At 54.4% G+C, this 20,929-nt stretch overlaps 1 protein-coding gene across 1 annotated transcript; it reads right to left on the reverse strand.

The window, feature by feature from the left end:
• Nucleotides 1-9,062: 9,062 nt before the first annotated feature.
• PKDCC (protein kinase domain containing, cytoplasmic) lies at nt 9,063-19,149 on the reverse strand. Its single transcript, XM_014868100.3, has 7 exons — nt 18,371-19,149; nt 14,045-14,167; nt 13,174-13,445; nt 12,444-12,523; nt 12,087-12,194; nt 10,254-10,427; nt 9,063-10,002 (listed from the first exon to the last, which is right to left on the reverse strand). The coding sequence occupies exons 1-7, from the start codon at nt 19,007-19,009 to the stop codon at nt 9,917-9,919; spliced, it is 1,482 nt and encodes a 493-aa protein (XP_014723586.2). The 5' UTR covers nt 19,010-19,149; the 3' UTR covers nt 9,063-9,916.
• Nucleotides 19,150-20,929: the final 1,780 nt, after the last annotated feature.

The following is a 20,929-nucleotide window of genomic DNA, read 5'->3' on the forward strand; positions in this document are numbered from 1 at the left end:
TACTAGCTCTCAATCATTGCTGAGTTCGGGATAAACGGCTCAGAAATGAGAGCGGTATAGTTCCCAGGAATTCTAAGAGGAATCCAACATGTGGGCTGCAGCCAACTCAGTCATATTACTACTTGTATGATGTCCCATCATAAGTCCTAAATAAATACGTGTGGCTCTACCCCTGGGCCTCTCCTCTGCAAGGCTCCTCCAGCCTGTCTGGGCTGGGCTGGGAGCAGCTGCTCACCACTCCCTCCTTCCACATCCAATTCTGTTTGGGAGTATGGGCTGGTTATGAACTTCTGCTTTTTGGTCCTGCTTTCTCAGCACCACAAAGAAAAAAGAAAAGAGAAGGGGCTGGCCTTGTGGTGTAGTGGTTAAGTTCGGCAGTTAAGTTCGGCATGCTCTGCTTTGGTGGCCTAGGTTTGTGGTTTTAGATCCTGGTTGCAGACCTATACCACTCATCAGCCATGCTGTGGCAGCAACCCCCACACAAAACAGAGGAAAGCTGGCACAGATATTAGCTCAGGGTGAATCTTCCTCAGCAAAAAAAGAAAAGGAAAGAAAGAAAAGAGAAGATATTTTTAGCCTCTAGGTTATTAAAGCCCAAGAGAGCAGAAGGGAGAAGGAGAATGGACTGGGCAGGTTGATGGATGGACAAATGAGTAGGCTATCCTTCCTTGTCTAGCAGTAGAGATGATAGTGGCTCCAGGTGATGTGGGATCAGGAACTTTTCTTCAAAGAGTGTGGATGGTAGGTAATTGCCTGCCATGTCTTTGGAAGACTTTGGACCCTGGTGGGAAGGACCTGTATTGGCACTGGCCTCTGCCATCAGCCTCAGCTCCCCTTGGGAACACAAGATCCTGCAAATCCTACTTGACTGCAACCTGTGATGGAATCAGGCAACAGGGTTGTAGCTGCAAAATGGATCAGGCTTTGTGGGGTTCCAAGGTTAGTCTTGGAGTCCTACCAAGGCCATAACTGCCAAAAGCGTCATTTTCAGAAAGTCTAAATCATTCAAAAAGGAATTCTGCCTTTTGGTCTTTCAAGGAGGAAGCTGTTTCAAAAGGGAGCCAAGGCGAGAAGAGGACTCTGGGTGAGGAGTCCCATTCCAAGAGTGCTGTGAGGGCTGGTGGAACCCAGGGATGACCTCAGAGTTATACACGTGTGCCCCACATGGTGGGCCATGTGTGCCGCCTCCCGGGCTCTGGAGCCTGCAGGGTCCCCCATGCTTGGAATAGTCTGGATCTGCTGACTTGGCAAAATGGGGTGGGGGCTGGGCCACATCTGGAGGGGAGAGGGAAGGACCCCCAGTGACTGGGCTGTGGAGGGGCTCGCCAGCCCCACCCACACCCCTGAGTTCCCCCATCCTTCCCCCCAACCACAAGAGCAGTGTAATTTTCCTCACATTAAAAGTAAACATCTGGCAGCATCTGCAGTGCCCCAAATAAGCCAAGAACTAGTCGGAGGCGTTTTTAACCACAATAGGTCCTGGATAGGGAAAGAAGGGGCAGTTCGCTATGTAGAAGCCAAAGCTGGCTACTTGGGGAGCCTCAACTCATTTGTTTATTGATGGGTGGTTAATTAATTGATCAATGAACAAGCTCCTAGGAAATCCTGCTGGTGCAGTGTGCCATGGCTCCAGGCAGCAGGGACATCACTTTGATCTTGTGGGGCCAGATGGTCCATGGTGTAGCAGGGACTGGGAACGACAGTCAGTTCTGGAATGTCTGCTGCCCCCTGCTGCAAGTCCAGGGTCAAATATCGAGGGACCTAAGAACAGGGACAATCTGTGTGGCAAAGCCAGTGGGGTCACTTCAGGGAAAATGGTCATTTTCCAGAAGTAAAGGTTGCCTGGGCCCCTTCCTGAGAGATCAGAAGCAGATGCCAGTGTGGAAGCAGGTAGGACCGCTTAGTGGTGGTCATGGTCCAAAGGAGCGCCCAGGGATGAGAGGGAGAAGGAGACAGAGAGAGTGGAGATAGAGCAGAAGAGATGGCTACATCTTGAGGTCAGTCCTCTGAAGCTGGTAACTGGTGTGAGGGCAGTGGTATTGGAAGAAACAGTGACAAACACATTGACCACTCAAGTCTGATTGATGACAAGCTGGAAACAGAGCCTGGGCCTGGCTCACCCCATCTGACAACTGTGAAGGGGCTCAAAGATGAAATTGGGCATAGTTGAGCAGCATCAAATCCATTCCTCACAGCCACACTAAATGTAAGTGACAGATGGAGAAACAAATTAATATTAAAAATGTCGCCAGCTTTCATATTCCGGCAAGAGAAATGCTTCCAACTAGGGACAGATTCTCCTAATTCTGAGGCCTAATATCCTTCATTGCCCTCATCAAACAGCCGGAAGTGGCGCAGGGTTCACTGAGGAAGAGTGAACGGCGGAACATGGGGAAGGTTCTGTTGCCTGAGTACTCAGAAATCAGGCACTTGGCTGTAACTTCAGACATGGGTTTATGCTACAGGTCACAGACTGGCTGCCAGCTGGCTGAATCCAGCTTGTAGACATGTTCTATTTGGCCCACAAATGTCTTTATTTTTGAATTTGAATTAGTGGCCAAAATGCACAAATCGGGAGAAACACAGAAAAGCTCTGATTCCCTTGAAATACTTGTGCACTCAGGCCTAAGTTCTCCAGATGGCGTCAGGCACCACGGCTCCCGTCCCTGCTGGCTCCTGTAGTCATTTGTGATTTCAACTCCTGTATCAAGCCATCAAACACTTTTTATGGATCAGGGTGTTAGTGGGGCTGACTTTCCAAAAGTCCAATTTAAATGAAGGTTATAGAACAAAATAGGAGTGAGATTTTGTTCCCACTTTAGGTAAAAAGATTGAGCTACTTGAAACAATTATCTAATTAAAATCATTTTTTATTAATCAAGCATCACCACAACATACAACACAAATTTAGAAAGTTAAAAAAAATACTAATTAGTTTATCTACCTTGCAAAATTACTAGTTGTGTGTATTTATTCCTTCTAGTCGTTATTCACATACATTTTTACATAGTTCCATACATGGGTTTGCATACTCCTTTTTACATTTAACACTATAATTTACATATTTTATCATATTGCTATATAATCCTCATTTTTAAAATTCTAAATAATGTTGCAAGGAACATCTATGTGCATTTGAGACTTTTCATATTTTGAATTTTTTGCTCAGAATATATTTTCAGAAGTAGCATGAATGGGTTATGTAATGACTTGTACATTAAAGAGTTAACCTGTAAATTCCTAACCGGAAAGTACCTTGTATAAATCTCTTCATCTCAGCAAATTGTTGGAGAGGCCAGAGGAAAAAAAACGGTCATTTCAGCCTATGTGATAGGATTGGGGGTAATTTAAAAAAAAATTTCAGCATGTGAAGTCCATTCCGGTAATAGCACTATCTTGAGACCCAAGTCAAATAGGAGTAAATGTGCTAAGCAGAGGCCCATGTTTAAAGAAGAAACTCATTTGCTCTTAATAACTACAAAATGCCGCATAGCTCAACGATGGAGTTAGAAAACTCCACGTGGCGTCAGAGCCGAGTTCAAAGAGACGGGAGGCCAAGATAGGAGAGAAAGTGTCTTTCCCGATTAAAGCACTTTTGTTCCCTAAGTACCATAGTCATTTCTTAGAACCATGGATGCCTTTAAAATTTTTTATTGACGTGAAAGGAAAAAAATGACTAAACAAGACCAGAGCATTTAAAGGTAATCTATATCCTATAAACAACCTAAAGAGAGGGGTAAACAAGGTGATATGCCATTAAATGAAATATAATACAGATAACCTCACTTCTATCTTCTGGACAAGTGTGGATGAATAACAGTGCCTTAAATCTCCAAGCAATAGAAAGCAAAGCATGCTGCGTATTTCATTTTTATTTTGCTTACATGTCTTTCCCCAAATAAATAAGAAGATTGATATTATAGAAGGGCAGGACAAAGAGCATTTTCTTGAGATTGACATCTGTGCTGAAGAACTGGAGGGCACCACAGGGGCTTCTGGGAAATGGCCCACAAGTTTTGTTTCCATGCCAGGCAAGTCAGCAGAATCTCTCAGGGCAGGATTATGGAGCACTTGAGCAAACTCCACCTCCTGTGGAAAGGCAGCCTGTCTTTGGTAAGGAGAAATCCTGCCTCCCTAATCTACTAGAGCTCTTTGAAGGGCCAAATAAGTGTATGGATAAGGGGGGAAACAGTAGACACACTCTATTTACACTTTCATGAAGCCTCTGACCGGCTCCACACCAAAACCTGTTGAGTCGCCATGGGAATGGGGAGAATGTCTGGTGACAATAGGGAACTGGCTTAGAGACAGGAAATACCAAGTAAGGATAAACAAGACTTTCTCTGGATGGAAAAGAGTTAACAGTGGGGCTCCTGGTGGAGAATTGATGCTCCTGGGGGACCAGGTTAACGGGCCCTTAATGACTTGAGATGTGACCATCAAGCCCTTTGCTTTCACAAGCCACATGTGGAAATCGGCCTCATCGCCCTATAGTGACAGTTCATATATTGTCTTGTTGAATTTGTCCACCTTTGTGACATCTCTAGTGACATTGTGAGCTCCTGAAAGGCAGGGGACATGTCTGATATTTCGGTTTCATTGCGGTGACTAGCACTCAAGAAATATTTTGTGGCTTGAGCTGTTGAGAGAAGAGCAAGTGTACCTTGAAATTCCCTGGCTTGCCAATGACCCTGAGCTCTTCCGTGTAGGCAAATACCAACCCAAGGCTGTAAGCTGTGGGGAGGTGTAGGAGGTCCGTGAGCGACCTGAGATGTTCACTGGGGGCAAGGGTAGGTTGAGTAAAGCATTAAGCGGAAAATAGTTCAAACTGCACTTTAATTGTTTTTATTATAAACTTCACAGAGAGTACATAGAAACGTATGTGTCAGTTTAGAGTATAATAGTATAAACTGTACTTTTGAGGGTGACAGATTCAAAGCTCTCAGTGACAGCCCAAGAAAGCGTTTTGGGTCCCTATAATCCCGTGCTTCTTAACCTATATTTCATTATCGCCCCCTCCCCAACCAAGTCCTCTTGTGGATACCTTTTTTCTAATTGCCACCACCCCTGTGACATTTTAATAGCATGGATGTACTGTATATCTGTTTATGTATTGTGGCCCTTTGGAGGCTTACAAAGCATTGGGATAGCTAAGATTTTTTTCATCTCCCAGAACCAAGTTTTGTCTCCCTGGGAGGATGGCGCCCCTGATGAGACTGCACACTGGGGAGGACTCCCTGAAGGTTTGGGCCCAACGTATTCCCTCATCCAACAGAACAACAAATAGCTGAATATCTAAGAATGGAACTGGGAACAAAAAAGAAAAGTCTTCTCTTGCCTTCCCCTCACACCATACGAAAGCTCAGATGTGAAGTGAGGCAGTGTGCTGGGTGTGTCCCTTTTGCCCCTCCTGATCCACTCTCTCCACTTTCCCCCTGTTCTCTGTCTCAGGCCTGACAATTACAGAGCTTACATCAAGCTCCTTCTGGCTTCAAGGGGGGTTTGACCAATGGAGAGCTCCAAAAGAGAGGGAGGAGAGTGAGGTGAGGGTACATGTTCTTCTCGCTCCTTCCTGGTCACCCCGCCCAGCTGTGTCCTTTTGTCCCTTGACTTCTGAGTTCTTCTGGGTTCTGGTAACAGATCCCACTCTCTTTCCTCCGGTAGAGATGGTAACAGCTCCACTGATACGAGCCCCAGCTTATGGCACTCTCCCTTGGGGTTCTCCTGTACCCACACCTTTGTAAATATATCTTATGTTCATTGTGCTCTCCATTTCCCGTTGGGACCCTGAATGATAGACGGGGGAGGTCTTGTCACTGCACCTCAGGAGAAACATCCTGGAGCTGGAATGAGGCCAGCAGAGAGCAGGTGAGAGGATGTTGGAGACTGAGTAGGATGGGGCAGGAGGACAAGGGATCACAGTCCTAAAAAAGGGAGGCTGAAAGGGGGCTTGATCTTGTTTACGGAATGGGGTGGGAGAATGAACTTCCCCCTACACGGTCATCAAGGATCCTCTAGGGCTTGAGAGTTAATGTTAAGACACATCGTGGTCCATCCCTTTCACATAGTGGAGATTGATGGAGCACTGTCTCCACCCAAGTGGGGAGCACTGGCCTGGATTCACAGAGAGGTGAACAAGGGAATTAAAAGTCCCACATGACAGACCTCAAAGGCATCCTTAAAACAGGTTGGGCTCTTTGGGGACACCCTCGCTCTATGGGATGATGCTAGAGAGGCGGACCTGGTCTCCTTAAACTGCCCTTTGGGCTTCCCATCAAAGGCAGAGTGTGGGTTTGGGAATCCTTCCCGAGGGAAGTGGGAGGTCTGAGTGGATTATTGATCTTTTGGGCTCAGGGGGATGCTGTGCTCCTGTGTGAGACAGTGGGTAGAGGGGAAGGAACACAGGCTTTCAGGAGCAATCACCTAGGCTTGAATCCCGGCTCCTCACTTCTCTGGGTTATCACCCGTCTCACGGAGCTGCCATGAGAATTAAATGAGAAAGTGCACGTAAAGGCAGCCGTGCCCCTCTTCCTAGAAGAACTGAGTAGTCAGTCTCATGCTCTGAGTCCACCAAGTCTGCCTGACTCTGTCCCTGGGAGCAGGGGGCAACCAAGCCTCATATGCTCCAGGCTCCAGAAGCCACACAAAGCAAGAAGCCGTTGTCATGGATGGGGGGGGGGGGGTGGGCACGTTATCCTGAGGCCTCCTAATCCCATTTTCTGCTTTCATGTTAATCCTCTTCCTCCTTCTGTCTGCCACACACTCAACTCCCAGGGCAGTGACCCGGAGAGCCGGGCTCCACCTCCTCCAGGCGACTGCAGTGCTCCCTGTTGGGGTGCTAGAGATGGGGTGGGGCGGGGGTGGGGGACAGTGCCTTGGTCCTCTCCAGCCCACCTGGACACTCTTCCAGGCCAGGCTGTGGATGAAAGTGGAGGGCTCAGCTCATGCACAACAATGGCAGTACCAGCCAGGATTTTCCAAGTGCTTACTGATTGCTGACACTAAGACCTTTCTGTACATAGTTTCATTCAATTCCCATAACATGCCTGTGAAGCTGATATTATTAATCTGAAATTTGCAGAGAAGGAGAAGGAGGCTCAGGGAGTTGTCACGGCCCAGATCACACAGTGAGCAAAAAGCAGGACTGCTAGAATTTCTCCAGAGCCTCATGGGGGACCAGTGACACCAGGGCCCCTCTCCTGTTGCTACCTGCTTCCCCAGCCCTGGAAAGGACCCACCTCCAGCTTCCCTCCTGTGGCACCGTCCCTGAGGCTTCAGTTGGGTGAATGCGTTTCTGTCATGCACTAGCCCTGGGTATCACTGGCTGTGCAGTGGAGCAGAAAGAACGTAGCCTTTGGGGAGGGGGTATGGTTCTGGCTTCCGCAGGAAGGGGACAAGATGTACCCAGGAACTGAACACTTTCCAGGGAGACAGGTGGCTACTCGTACAGCGCCAGCTATCTGGGGGGAGGAATGATCTTGCCGGAGGCTTTTACTCACTATCCCCTTCCTTTCAGGGCACTCCATCACCTCTCCATTCCCAGCTGCAAATGCCCTTCTCTCTCCTCTGCAGGACTGAGCCTGGCCATTTTTGCCCCCAGAAATAGGTTCTGAGGGAAGGCTCAGTCACCGAGGAAGAAGCTGTTTACTATCCCTTTAGCCACCTGCAAGTGAGTCTTTCAAAAAAGGTTTTATGTGCTTTGGACCTCCATTTTAGTTTGTTACACACTCAAAGTAAGCAAGGGCTCCTTAACTAACTTGGATTCCTCTTGCTGCAATTCTCCCCTCTGAGACAGGCATGGAGGGTAGGCCTCGATGTGAATGCTCACCAAATCCCTTAGCAGCTGTGACCTGGGCTTCAGTTTTCAGGTCTGTAAAATTGGAATGATAATCGTACCTCACCAAGGCCAGAGCCTCCCCTCTCCACAGGCCAGTGAACCCCTTGTCTGGAAACTTCTAGAAGCCCAGAAGGCAGTGCCTGGTTCATCCTTAGCCTTCTCTTTCCTCACTGAACCACGCAGTTCCTGGCCCCTGCGGGCATTTCTGCTGACTATAACCAGCGCCTTTGTTTCCCTCTTGACTGCAAAGACCCTGCAGACCTTCCTGCTGCAGCCCTGTGGCACCTCCTCGGGCCCAACGTGGTGATGTGGAGGCTCTGACCCTCCCCACTACCCACAAGCACCGAGCCCAGGTAGCCAGAGGCAAAATGTGGGGGGTGTGGATGGGCGTGGTGGTGAGATGCAACCTTGAGGGTCCGACTGGCATCCATGATGAGGTTTCCAGAGCTAACATTGGCTCCTCAGTCAGAACTACAGGGACATCGCATATGTGAGAAATTACACCAACCACATCCGTTGAGGAGAAATCAGGTTCTGAGTTAAAGTTTGCTTATTCTTTTGAAAGCCCTGAAAGGTTTGTGCACTTTGAGAAGATTCTAGAAACAGAATGGTGTATAGGAGAGAGGTGAGATTGCAAGTTAGAAGATGCATCCACGCCGGGGCTCTTTCTAAGAATGCTTAGTCTTCATTTTTGCTCTGGGCTTCCATACACTTGTGCCCTCCCGTGCTGGACCCTGCACCCGAAAACCCAGGAAGAGGGGCCGGTCTTTCCACAGACCTTCCTTTCTCTCCACTTTCGCTATATTTCTTGCTCAGAGAAAGGCTCTGAAAAGAAAAGTGCCCAGCACCTTGTGGTGGGCAGTGGTGATGATGATGCCGGGTCTAACCCTGTACAGAGTCAAAGCTGACCCGACTGGAGGTTGCTTGGGGTCCCCTGATGTGGCCGATGTCCCACCATGAGGACATCAGTCCCTTGGGTAAAGGCTTTGTATATTTGAAGCCAGTGTGTGTTAAAATGCCTCCCCAGGGGAAGGAGTCCCTCATGTCTTTTGTTGGGATGTGGAGGGCCGAGGAAGGAGGTGGGTACCATGGCAACAGGATCTGAAAGCACATTTTGCCGACTTCAGTGTTAGCCATGCAGATGTCACTCCTCCAAACGTCATCCCCCAGGACACCCCCCCCCGCCAAACACACACCAAAGACAAAAGTGAGGAGTCAGCCCAAGAAAACTGTGGCTTGGGAAAAGTCCTTGCCGTGAAATGTCATTTTATTCATTGATTTCTTTTTTTTTTTTACAAAAATAAACATTTTAATGAACAAGAAGTACAAAAGCTTCTGGATATACAAACTCCAGGATGGGGGAGAGGCTGGTTTTGGCTGCTTTGCGGCTTTCACTGAAAGCAAATGAGGCAGAAAGGCCCCGGCCCCACCCCCACCCCAGGTCCTGGCTCAAACTGCAACCTGCTCCTCAACCCACGTCTTGGCTCATACCACGTGTGCTCCTCTGCCCCCGACCCTGGGCTGGCCCGTGAGTGCCCTCCTTCCGGTGGCCAGAGCTGGCCTCCCCAGGTATGGGATCGCCCACATCCCGGAAGAGCATCCCCATCAGGTCTCCTGTCTGGAGCTTGGCTGAGAGAACACTCGTGACGGATTGTCCCCACGCAGCCCCCGCCAGGCCGTGGCACGTGCAGCAGCAGCAGCAGCAGCAGGGGCTTTGGCTACATTCTCACACTACAAACACAGTGATGGGGCTGCCCACAGAACCGTCCCAGTGAGGGGCAGAGCCCTCAATGGGGAGACCAGCCTGAGTCTTGCTGGCAGCCCAGAGGGTTGGAGAGGCAGTCAGCCCCCATGATTCCTGGCCCTGGAGCCAGCAGTCCCATACCTAGACTGGTAAACTCACATTTTAACGTTTGGCATTATTGCACGTTGTCCTGGTCACCTTGTTCTGTCTGGGGTGTCAGCCTTGTCTGCAGGGGCTCCTAGGTAACATGCAGTGCCGCTAGTGCAAGTCACTCCCTCCACAGGCAAGCCCAGCTGGCGGGGGTGGTCAGCTGGTCAGCGGATCCCTCAGACGGGTCAGCCAGAGGCCTTCACATATGTGGTCTTGCTGGGATCAGGGACCACTTGGCTCCATCCCGTCTTGAAAAAGACCAGCTGCCGTCCTGGGGGCAGAGGTGAGAGGTAATAGGACTGGATGTTTCTCTCCCTGGAGGCAGGGCCACTCTCCCTAATGCCACTGCCTTGAGGACATATATACTTGTACTTGAGGACATATATACTTGATGAGGTGTCCCTCATCACCTCAGCCTTCTTGTCTTAACATCTCTGGCTTCTGATGGGGGACCGCTACCTGTCAATCTCTTCCAGGGAAGTCCAGTCTCCTCCCTCAGGATGTTCTTCCCCACTGGCTCACCTGTCCAGGTGGTCTGGTTGGTGACCACAAAGGCCCGGCACTGGGCATGGCTCTCACAGATGTCCACGGCCTCAGCCAGGTTGAACACTGAAAGGAGGCAGCTTCCATGGTGGTAGGATGGCCAGCAGCGGTAGTCTTCCTGGGGGATGGTTCTCTCTGGGAGGCTCTGGTACTCTGTGGGTTGGAGATAGAGTTCAAATGAGAACTCTGTGTGCCCAGGGGTGAGAGCTGGGGCCGCTTTCTGAGAAGGGCTGTAAGATTCATTTCCTAGGTGAATGCTGAAATCCAGCCCAGTGCCCCTAGTATGGCGATGAGGCCAGCTACCACTGTGAAACTGGGCTGGCCACTCAGTAAGGGCAAAGCTCAGATTTAGTTTTTGGGAGACACACATCTCTCAAATCTAAGGGGACACAGCTGGTTCAGTCAGCACATGATGGCAGGCACATGCATGGGATAAATGCACACACAGAGCCACTGGCTGTCCGGGCTGGCTGCTGAGGTCAGGACATTTTAGACACTGAAAGCTGGGCTTCTCAAACTTCAGTGTGCATGGGACTTTCCAGGAAATCTTGTGAACATGCAGATTCTGATTTAGAAGGTCTGGGATGGGGCCTGGGAATCGGCATGTCTGGTTCTGCTGGTCTGCAGAGCATACTTTGAGTAGCGAGAGTTTAGAGCACCCCTGGGTCCCACTTCCTCCTGTCCTTGGGGAGAGAGGTGAGGCAAGCTCCTCCAATAGGGAGGCAGTCAGGGATTTTTGAAGTTAAGAGGCATGCAAATGAATGTAAAACACAAAAATTACCATTTGGGAATCCACAACTTGTGTGTTTGGGGAGGAGGCCAGAGGAAGAATCTGAGATCTCCCCATTACACAGAAGGAGCCCCCCGAGGCTCTGAAACCTCCTCAGTCAGGAAGCTGCACCACAGCAGGCCTCCTGTTCACCCAGGCCTCCTGTTCACCCGGGTCTTTCCTGCTTCCTGGGGAGCCCCAGCTCTGGACTGATAATGCAGAAGCCCCGGGCCTCTGGTCACCCCGCCCTCCTGCCTCCTTCTACCAGGGACTAGACCAAAGTCCAGGGCTGGCTGTGATTTATAGCCCCATAAACGGCGTCCTCGGGGACAGAGCCAGCCATTGTTCACCTCGTTAAACTTTATTTACAGGGCTAACGAGGGCTCCCCCACCCCTAAGACCGGCCAGAGCTCCCTGAATACGGAGGCTGCCCACCCCTCACCCCCCTGCCAACCACTCTAAACCCCAGGGCCTCAGTGGAGGGACCACGGCCCATAAGCAGTGGCTAGAATCCGCCCCCTGCTCTGGGGCTTCTTGCCTGGCTTCAGTGTGGAGCCCTCTCCACCTCTAGCTGCCCTCCTGGCCCCAGAAGTGTAGAGGAAGGAAAGAGAAGCAAACAGATACTGCGCTCCAGCAGTGTAACAGGAACCGGGTTCACTGCTTTCACACACTTCACCTGGCATTTAAGCCCCATCAGAATTTTGTGAGGCAGGTAATATTGAACCCAATTCACAGATGAGGAAAGTGAGGCTTATGGTGTAAGGAAACTTGCTCAAAGTCACACAGTCAATACATGGAAGGGTTTGGAGCCACCCAGAGAAGGGGTATCAGTGCCCACCCTCCAGTTCAAGGCAGAATTATAGTTGTTCCAGCTCAGCTGGAGATGAGACCTCCAAGTGAAGGCTAAACAGCCAGTGGCCTCTGCACCACTCCAAGCGAGCTTTAGAAGAAGGATGCGCCACTGAGCCCAATTAGGGTGATCACTCACCCTCCCACCCACGCCCCACCTCCCTAGGCCCTGGATCCCCACGGGGGCCACTCACCAGCTCTGCTGCCTGCTGTGGAGTTCTGCAGATACTGCCCGCTCCGGTACAGGTGCAGCACCTTCTCCAGCTGGGCCAGGGTCTCGTCCACACCCCAGGTGAGCTCTCCTGCAGAGTGCGGTGTGGCTATGAGAGGGGATGTGGTGCTCCCCGAGGTAGGGAGCCAGCTGCCCTTCCGTCTCTGCCCCTGGAGCCTGGGCCGAGACGACCAGCGGACTGGGAAGGAAGGCTGCTACAGAATGCCACTTTGGGTAACGATGGTTTCTGGACCAAGTGCTGTCCTGGCTCACTCTTGTCCCCATGCCTGCTAGGGGAGGGGCGGGGTGCTGGCAAGCAGATGGGCCCTGGAAGCCTCACCTGTGGCGTTGACGACGCTGTCCAGTAGAGGCCGTAGTGAGGGTGGCGCACTGTGGGGCAGGAGGTATGTGAAGAAAAACCTGGGGCAGAGAGAAACCATGCGTTCGGCGGTCTAGCCTTTGGACCCTTCCTCTACCCCAACTTGGGACAGAACCCCAATCTGGCCAGGGAGCCATGCCCCCAGAATGTAGCATGGAGTCTACCAAGACTCAGGGTAGGGGTCCAGGCACATGCGAAGGCCACAGCTAACTTCATAACAAACTAAAATCCGAGGTCTGTTTTCCCCATCACGCCCCCCCCCCCCCCCCCCCGCCCAGGGCTCCTCACCCCTTAGCCCCACATTATCCCCCTGGCTGAGGAGTGTCAGAGCAGCCCCATGCCTGGGGCCTAGTGAGGAGCTTCTAGAGGTGAAGGGTCAGGGGAGGAAGGGGTAGGGCCGGTCCTACCGGCCCCAAGCTCTGAGTCTGACACTATTTTAAGAAGCCTCCAGCTGCTACCCCCCAACAGAGATTCTCCTTGGAGCTGACTATTTTTAGCCTCGTCGTCAGGAGCCTTGAATGTTCCCTTCTTAACTGGGTGAAATCCTTGCCCTGCCCCTGCCACTCCACTGGTCAAGGCTGAGTCTCCCTGCCCTGGTGGACCTCCTGGACCCCATGTTGGCTGTGTCCCTGCCATGCCTCCTGGGTCCACTCTCCCTCACTGGCCTCCCTGAGTGGCGGATGGCGGTCACCTGTAGGCATTGTAGAGGTTGCGCTTCTCATTCATGCCCTCGCACCAGCCCTGGGCTGAGCAGGGCAGGGTGAAGTTCCTGGCTGGAAACTCGAGTATGCAGTCGGCGCTGCTCGCACACGGTGTCTCCTCCACACGTGCGTCATCCAGATCCGTCACCTTCAGCTCCCCATCCACCAGCACAAACTGTCGGGGGCGGAAGTCCAGCAGAGTGACCGAGCCCAGCGGGGAGTGTGCCAGGTGGTGGAGCAGGCGGCCCAGGCTCAGGCAGATCTGAGGGGCAGACACAAGGCTGTTCACTGCCTCTCTCCTGAGAGGAGACCCGGGGGTCTCCAGGGCTGCCTCCTTTGGGGCTGTGGACTGAGCTCGGGGGTGGCCTTTCTCGTAAAGGCCCCAGTGCTCACTAAGTGCTGAGGCCAGGGGCCTATAGAGCAAGCCAGTGATTTTCTATTAACCCTTGGCTGGCCTGACCCTGAAAGTAACCCAGAGTAAGTGGGAGATGGGCAGCAGGGAAGTCTGGGGATGACGAATCTCCTCCCTGAAGTTGCATCTTGAGTGGGGTTTTAGTGCAGGGTATGGAAATAGAGGGAGGGGCAAGACGACCGTAAGGCCTTTTCTAGTCCTAGGACACTGGCCTTCCTGTGGCCAGGCTGAGAGTGAGTACGTGAGCGTGTGTGTATGTCTGGGGAGCAGGAGCTCAAAAACCTAAGGATTCACTGTGTCCTGCTTCTTTCTTTAACCCTTTGGCTGATGGCTGAGTCAGCGCTGCTCTGTCCCTCCCTCCCTCTCTCTCGAAGCTGCTCTGGAGGGCTGGCCTTCTAAGGGAGAACCATCCCAGCAAGGAGCCCGCCCCGGCCCTCCTCCCTGCTCACTCGGAATCGATCCTCCCAGGAAGTCTGCAGCAGCTGGATCATTTCCACAGGGGCGCCCAGCTCCGTGATGGTCGTCAGGGTGTCTGGGATGTCCTCGCTGTCCTGGTAGCAGTAGCCATAGAGCTGGGGAAGGCCCGGGGGTGGGGGTGGGGGGGTCACTAGGTCATATGGTGGGGGTGGGGTCGGAGAAGGGCTGGGCTGTGACTCCCCCTCCCTCTGCTCGGCCAGCCCTAGGCCTTTGCTTCAGCTCAGGCAAGAAAAGAATAGCCACACTGCCTGGGAAGCCTGCCCTCTGTCTCTGCAGCCAGAGTTCCTATTCACTACATCAGCCCCTTATGGCTTGCCATTCAGGTAAATGGGCAGATCGGGCTACCATGTGCTAACCACGTGCCAGGCACTGTGTTGAATGCTTTACATGCATAACTCAATTCTTATAATAACCTTAAAGGGGTATAGAGGGTAAAAGTATCTCTAAATTACAGGTGAGGAAACCAGCTCAGAGAGGTTAAGTTACTTGCACAAGTTCACACAGCTAATGCATACATGGGCTAGGATTCAAATTTATGTCCCTCTGATTCCACAGCCTGGTTCTTTCCAAGAATACTGTTTGCTAACTGACAAGCCAGCAAATGGTTATTATACCTCTTCCCTGCTCCAATCCTTGTCTATTCCTCATCATTTCCACTTTCAGGCAGCTCAGTTTTTTTCTACTCAGGTCTTGTGAGAGGAAAAGCAAGCTCCCTCAGAATTGGTTAACAAGCATTGATAAGAACAGAGTATTTAAAGGGCACATCCTTGGGTGTTCTTTGCATACGTTGGTGGGTGGGGAGTCACAGGCACCAGTGGCGGTGGTAGTCAGGAATGGTTCTGGGGAAGATGAGTTCTTTGGGGGCAGGGTCACAAGGGGCTGCCCACTCCGTATGATGGGGGGCCGGGCCGGGTACAGCTCAGCTGGTCGGGGGCTTCTGGGAAGCACAGGCTGATTTTGTCACTAACACCTAAACCAGCATCCACAGAGAGCCTTGCTTCTCCCAGCCTCTCCCACCACACTGCACATCAGCTAGGGGTCAGACGGTGCTCAAAACAACCAGCACCCTGTGGGGTAGGAACACAAAGGCCGAGTTGTCCAGGCTGGGGTAGGGAGAGGGGAGAGCTGCATGGTGGGGGGCGGGAGGGGGCAAGCCCACAGGCTAGATGTCTCTGCGTACTGTCACCCTTCATGCCATCGTTCACACCCTTCCCAGCTCCACTGTAGGCCCTCACATGCCCCCTTCCATCCCACGGGAGCCCTTTCGGCTCCCCCTCTCTGGAGCCAGCCACCCGCTAGGCCTGCTGGCACAAGGGAAGGCACGACTCAGTGTCCCCGTCAGATCACTAGGGCTGCGACTTGGGGGATAGGGGGGCAGTCCCAGGCACCCTCTTCTTCCATCTCTCTTCATCTCTCTCCACTTCTCCAGCCCCCCCATCAGCCCAGGGAGGCCCCGACCCAGGTTGGGGGGCGGATAAGGGGAGCAGCCCCGGGGCCTGGTTCTCATTTTCTTGCCCAGAGTCTGAGCCCTTGTGGGAAACTTCTGAAGGTTATTAAACACCCGGAGGTCGTTAAACGCACTGTTAACGAGGTATTAATCAATACCCCTCAGGAAAAAATAAAAAGACACACCATTAACCCCCCCAGGAAGCGTGAGGTTGAGCATTTCAGTCGCATCTTTTGTTCCTTTGGGAGAAGAAATATACTCTAGGAGGGCCAGAATCTGGGCCCAAGCAGGTCGGGGGGCCCCATGTGAGGCCTAAAGTCTTGGTGGACGAAAGACATTGGGGGGGTGGGGGAGGGAAGACAAGACACTTGTGCCCTTTGACCCTGGGCTATAGAGGCATCTATCCTGAGAGGGAGTTTGTGTGTGTGTGTGTCGGGGGTGAGTTAGTAGGGGTCACAGAAGATGGATAGAGAGATCTCACCCAGGCAATCCCGAGACCCGAGCAAGCACCAGGAGGTGCCCAGTGGGACATGCTGTGCTGGGCATCTTCTATTAGAGGCCACAGCACCAACTGTGGGGCTCCCAGAGAGCAGGAGGGGGCCTTTGGCAGCCTGGGGGAGCAGGAACTCTAAGAAACACTTTCTGACTCCTCCCCAGTTCAGCAAACAGTCAAACGGTTTTGAAATTTTAAATGCTGACGAGGTATTAAAACAACATTATTTCTAGTTCCCCCGCATACCCGAACTGGAGCCTCCTGAGCAAGAAGACCCCACGGCAGGCTTCCCTGGCAGCAGAGGGGGCACTGCTGAAGAAGTCAGAGGGAGCCTGCCCTGGGGGTTGGGGAATAAATGTGGGACGCCCATCCCCCAGAGCAGTCCCTAAACTCACACTAAGGGACCCCTGCCTCCCCCTAATGATAATTTGTCACCTTTGCCAGACAGAAAGGACCTGGGACCCTCCCCACCTTATAACACTTGTACCCTAGGGCAATTAACTTCAGTCTCTGTCCCTGTAAGAGTCACATGCTCAACCCCAGACAGACCCAGTCTTGGTCTAGTGAGGGAATGGGCGAAAACCATTCAGTTGCAATTTTTTTCTTTGGCATCTTCAGCATTGGGCCGGGGCCCTGACATTAAAGTGGAGGACCATTCTGTGATAGGTGTGGGGCAGTTAGCTGGATGCTTGTCAGGCAGTTTGGGTGGGGTAAGTGACAGAGGGAGAAGTTCCTTAAGAGACAGGAAAGCACAGCAAGCCTCAAACCTGTCCTTAGTGGGGGGGGTCTTCAGTCATCTAACCAACACTTAATGTCCTGGTAAGTCACTCAAGATCTTCTCCACTGCCTCAGAATCTGGCTGACACCTCAGGGTTTCCAAAAAGTTCCCAAGAGCCCCTGGGAAGCGAAGAGAACAAGATCCTCCCAGTTAGAATGGCCACGTAACCAGCAGCTCACTTCCCGAAGCTCCAGACACAGTGGCAGTGCAACCAGGAGCAACCGCTCACAACCGTTGGCTCTGCCCGACCTCCTGCAACCCGTTCAGGGCCTGGGACCTGGTCACAGGTGTCTGACCAGGGTTGGGGTAGCCTGGGGAAACCAGGAGCCAGCAGGAGTAGAAAGAGCTCTCTGGCCGATATCTCCGATTCTGCAGTGCCCATCCAGGCGGGGGGGCTCTCCCACTCCTGAGGAAAGGACGGAAGGACCCCTGCATTTCTGGTCAGTTCTGCTGGGTGCAGAAAGGTTAATCTGAGTGGGCTCGGAGGGCGAAGGTGTGGGCAAGCTTCCTGCGCTGGGGAGTCTGCACACACCCTATGCTCCCCGGGGCCAAGAGTAGGCAGGGATTCCCCTCTCAGTCTGCTCAGACATGTGCAAAGGGAATGGTCTGTCTAATCCTAGGGCCAACTCAAGGACGGAGAGCTGGGGCAGAGGAGGAAGTGGGTGTGTTAGGGCAGTGCTGGGACTGCGAGAGGCCCTTCTCCTAGTCTAGCCTGGAGGGGACAAGGTGGGGTCTCATCTTCCCCCTCTGCCCCCAGTGAACAGGAAAGACAGAGTGACATTTAGTAGGAACCTGGGCATCTGGCCTTCTCAATCGTCCAGCTTCTTGGCCACATTTGCGCAGATAATGTGACATTCTGACCCCCAGGCCCTCAGCCTGTCCCCTGAGCACCGAGCTAAGACCCTGGGGCTTCCCCAGTGGTTCAGGGCCTACTTTAAGGCTTGGAGAACCCCGGGGTCACTTCTGGGAAGGGCTATGCATTTTCTGGATGACTACCCCAACCCCTCCTGTTCTTCCAGTGGCTTCTGGGGTAAGCGGTGGGGATATTCTCTGAGAATCAAGCCTGACACAGTCTCCTGCTAGCCCTTCCCGACCCCATTGCTGTCCCACCCCATCTTCAAAGCCAGGCAAGGAACTGTGTGGAAACTGAGAGAAGTGGGATTCAGATTCCTTCAAGAAAGGGGACCCTATCACTACAGTCGGGATCCTGACTCAAGGATGACCTCTGTTCGGTGTCTTGGCTTGGGGTCATTCCCTGGTGCTCAACACTCTAGCTTCAGGCAGAAGAAGGGTCCTAAATCCTAACGGACCCCCATCCTCACCCCTCTCTGCCCTCTGTCTTCAAGGGATATGGTGTGGAAGTTGAGAAACCCAGGAGTCCCTCTGTAAAGGGACGCCCACTAGGGAGTGAGAGGGAGGGCGGTGTAGTGGGAAGCGGCCATGGTCCGGGTTCTGCCTTTGGGCACCAGTCGCTGGGGGTCCGTTTCATATCTACAAGACCGAGGGTTCTCTTCCAGCCAGAGTGACGGGGCCTGGGCACGTCCAGCCAGTACCCTCGCCCCGCGCCCCCACCCTCGTACCTGCAGCACGTTGGGGTGCCGCAGCCGCTCCAGCAGCACCATCTCCTTGAGCAGCTTGTGGGCCGCCAGCCGATAGCAGCCCCTCCGTGCCCCGAACTCGCGCACGCAGCTGCCCAGATCGTGGCCGCTGAAGTCCACTGCCTTGAGCGCCACCGCGGCGCCGCCGGGCAGGCGGACCCGGTACACGGCCTTGGTGTAGCCGGAGCCCACGTACTGTGCGCCGGTCACGTTGCGGAGCGCGGCGCAGCCCAGGCGCGGGCCCAGGCCGGGGGAGCCCGGGCCGGGAGCCGGGGGCCAGCCCGGAGCGCCGTCGGGCAGGGGCCGGGCCCGCGGGGGCCGGGGACGCTGCAGGCCCGGCCCGCCAGGAGCTAGGTCCATCAGGCGCCGCCGCTCCGGCCGGCCGGCCCCGGGCGCGGGGCCCCCGCGGGAGTAGCGCTGCACCTCCTCGTAGCGCGCTCGGATCTGCCGGGCCAGCTCCCCGCGGTCCCCGCGACGGCCCGGGCCCGGGGCTGGCGAGGGCCCGGGGGACTGGCCTGGCCGCGGAGGCTCCGAGCCCGGTGCGAAGAGCACGTTGAGGACCGAGCCCAGTAGGAAGGAGGCGCAGAAACCCGCGGCCACCGCCGCCCGCCGGCGCCGCATCGCTCCCCTCCCCCCGGCCGGCCGGCCCCGCGCGGCTCCCCGGCCCCGGCCCCCGGAGGCTCAGGCTCCGAGGCGGCTCCGCTCTGCGCCCCGCCGGCCCCCTGCCCAGCCCGCGCGCATGGCCCCGGCGGCCCCGACCCCGGCCCCTCGCGGGCGGCACATCGGGCTGACACTTGCCTCCCTCCTGCCCTGCCCCCGCCGCTTATAAGGCCTGGAGCCGCCCCCGCCCCCGCCCCCTTCGCCTCCGCCTCCCAGCTCCGGGCCCGAGCCCGGCCTCGGCACCGCCCCCTCCGGCCGCCCGGCCCGGCCTTCCCCGCTGACTGACAGCCGGCCCTCCTCCCGCGGCCAGCCGGGCCTGGGAAGCTGCGCGGAGGCGGCTCCGGCCCTGCCCAGCGCGCGGCCCCCAGAACGCGGGCCGGGGAGAGGGGGAGGGGGCGGCGGCGGCCCCGCGATGCGCGGGGGCTCCGGGCCCAGCGCGAGGGCGGATAACGGGGCCGGGGCTGCTGGATAACGGGATCAGGAGGCGGATTACGGAGCCAGCCGGGCGGGGTGGGGAGAAGATAAAGGGGCGAGGCCGGCGGGTAACGGGCTCCGGAGGGGACGAACAGCTGGGCCGGGGGTGATGGGGATCCGTGCGATCCCAGAGCGCCCTCCCTGGGAGCCGGGGCCTCGGGGCGGGCTGGGCGCTGGGAAGGCGCCGGAGTCTCACGTTCCGCGGGTGGGGCTGGGGGTGGCGGCTCCTCGCCCAGTCCGGGCTTCGGGGCGGGAGGGGGAGGCGGACTCAGAGGCGGGCACCTGCGAGCGCGCATGGGACGGGAACCCTGGGATCAGAGAAATAATCGTGCGGTTTTCGGAGATGCCCTGTTCAACCTTCTCCACCAAGTCTTTCTGATTTCTAATCAGCCTCAGATCTACAGCCTCAAATCTAACACCTCCCCCAGCCCTCCACCCCCGGGATCCCCGCAGTCAGACGCAGTCAGCAGCGGATCACGAACCATATGCATGCTAGTAGTCTGTGCAAAGAGTGCTTTTGTACCCACGGACGTGCGTGGTGCAGACTGTCTGTGTAGTGTGTGCATTGGTGTGTCTGAAGGGGCCACTGTGTCCGAGGAAGGAAATGTATATCGTGCGTGTAAGTTGGTGCAGACTCTACCAGCACTTCTGGCCCCTCCTCCTCCCTCCCTGATTGCATCATTAGTGCTAATTGAGGGGCTTTCACACGCCAGTGCATTAGCTGTTTGGAGTGAGCTCCCCCCTCCTGGGAGAGATAAGCCGCTGCCCCTCCCCCTCCCAGCACTCCACTTCCCCACCGCCCTGGAACTGTCCACCCAGATCCTCTCCCCTTGCTGGGCACCTTTCTGCCTCCCTCTGTTCCTGGATTTGTTAATCTCTTTCCTCCCCGCTGTGTCAGAGATTGGCTGGAGAGGAATCAGGGAGGAAGGGGAGGGCCCAGAGCCTCTTTTCTGAGGGGGTGTCCAGGAAGGGGAGACTTTCCTGCATGAGGCTGAAGAGGTCTGGTGTTCCTACAGAATGCAGACTCACTGTGATGAGAGAGGGGCCAGGAATCTCTGCCTGGTTCCTGTGGACATGGAAGGGCAGAGGAGAGGACTGAATCCTTGCTCTCCAGCCTGTGATCCCACTGAGGTAGGGGCATCCAGCCCTGACTCCTGGGGTCCCCTAAGACTCCGAGAATTGGAGCCCAGTTTAACTCAGCAGAGTGAGAGAAGCCACGATTCTCCTGAGAACCTTTGGTTTGGTGGAATTCGGTCTGGTCCTGTTTAGCTGCTCTATTCTGCACTGGCCCATGGCTGCTGGGGGGTGGGGGGAGAGGCTCTGAGCAGATGCCCTCCCCAGCCCTCAGACCAGATGTCTTTGGTCTAATTAACTGTGCTGGAAAAACCAACCTGGGTTTGTAAACAG

This window comes from Equus asinus, chromosome 6 (assembly GCF_041296235.1).
Source record: "Equus asinus isolate D_3611 breed Donkey chromosome 6, EquAss-T2T_v2, whole genome shotgun sequence".
NCBI lineage: Eukaryota > Metazoa > Chordata > Mammalia > Perissodactyla > Equidae > Equus > Equus asinus.

Excerpts from the sequence above, each read along its gene's own strand:
- PKDCC (XM_014868100.3), bottom strand. The coding sequence starts at position 19,009 with ATGCGGCGCCGGCGGGCGGCGGTGGCCGCGGGTTTCTGCGCCTCCTTC. Across the intron at positions 14,168-18,370 it reads GGCACCCCAACGTGCTGCAG|CTCTATGGCTACTGCTACCA; the intron begins GTACGAGGGTGG and ends GGCCTTCCCCAG. Across the intron at positions 10,428-12,086 it reads CACAGCAGGCAGCAGAGCTG|AGTACCAGAGCCTCCCAGAG; the intron begins GTGAGTGGCCCC and ends TCCAACCCACAG.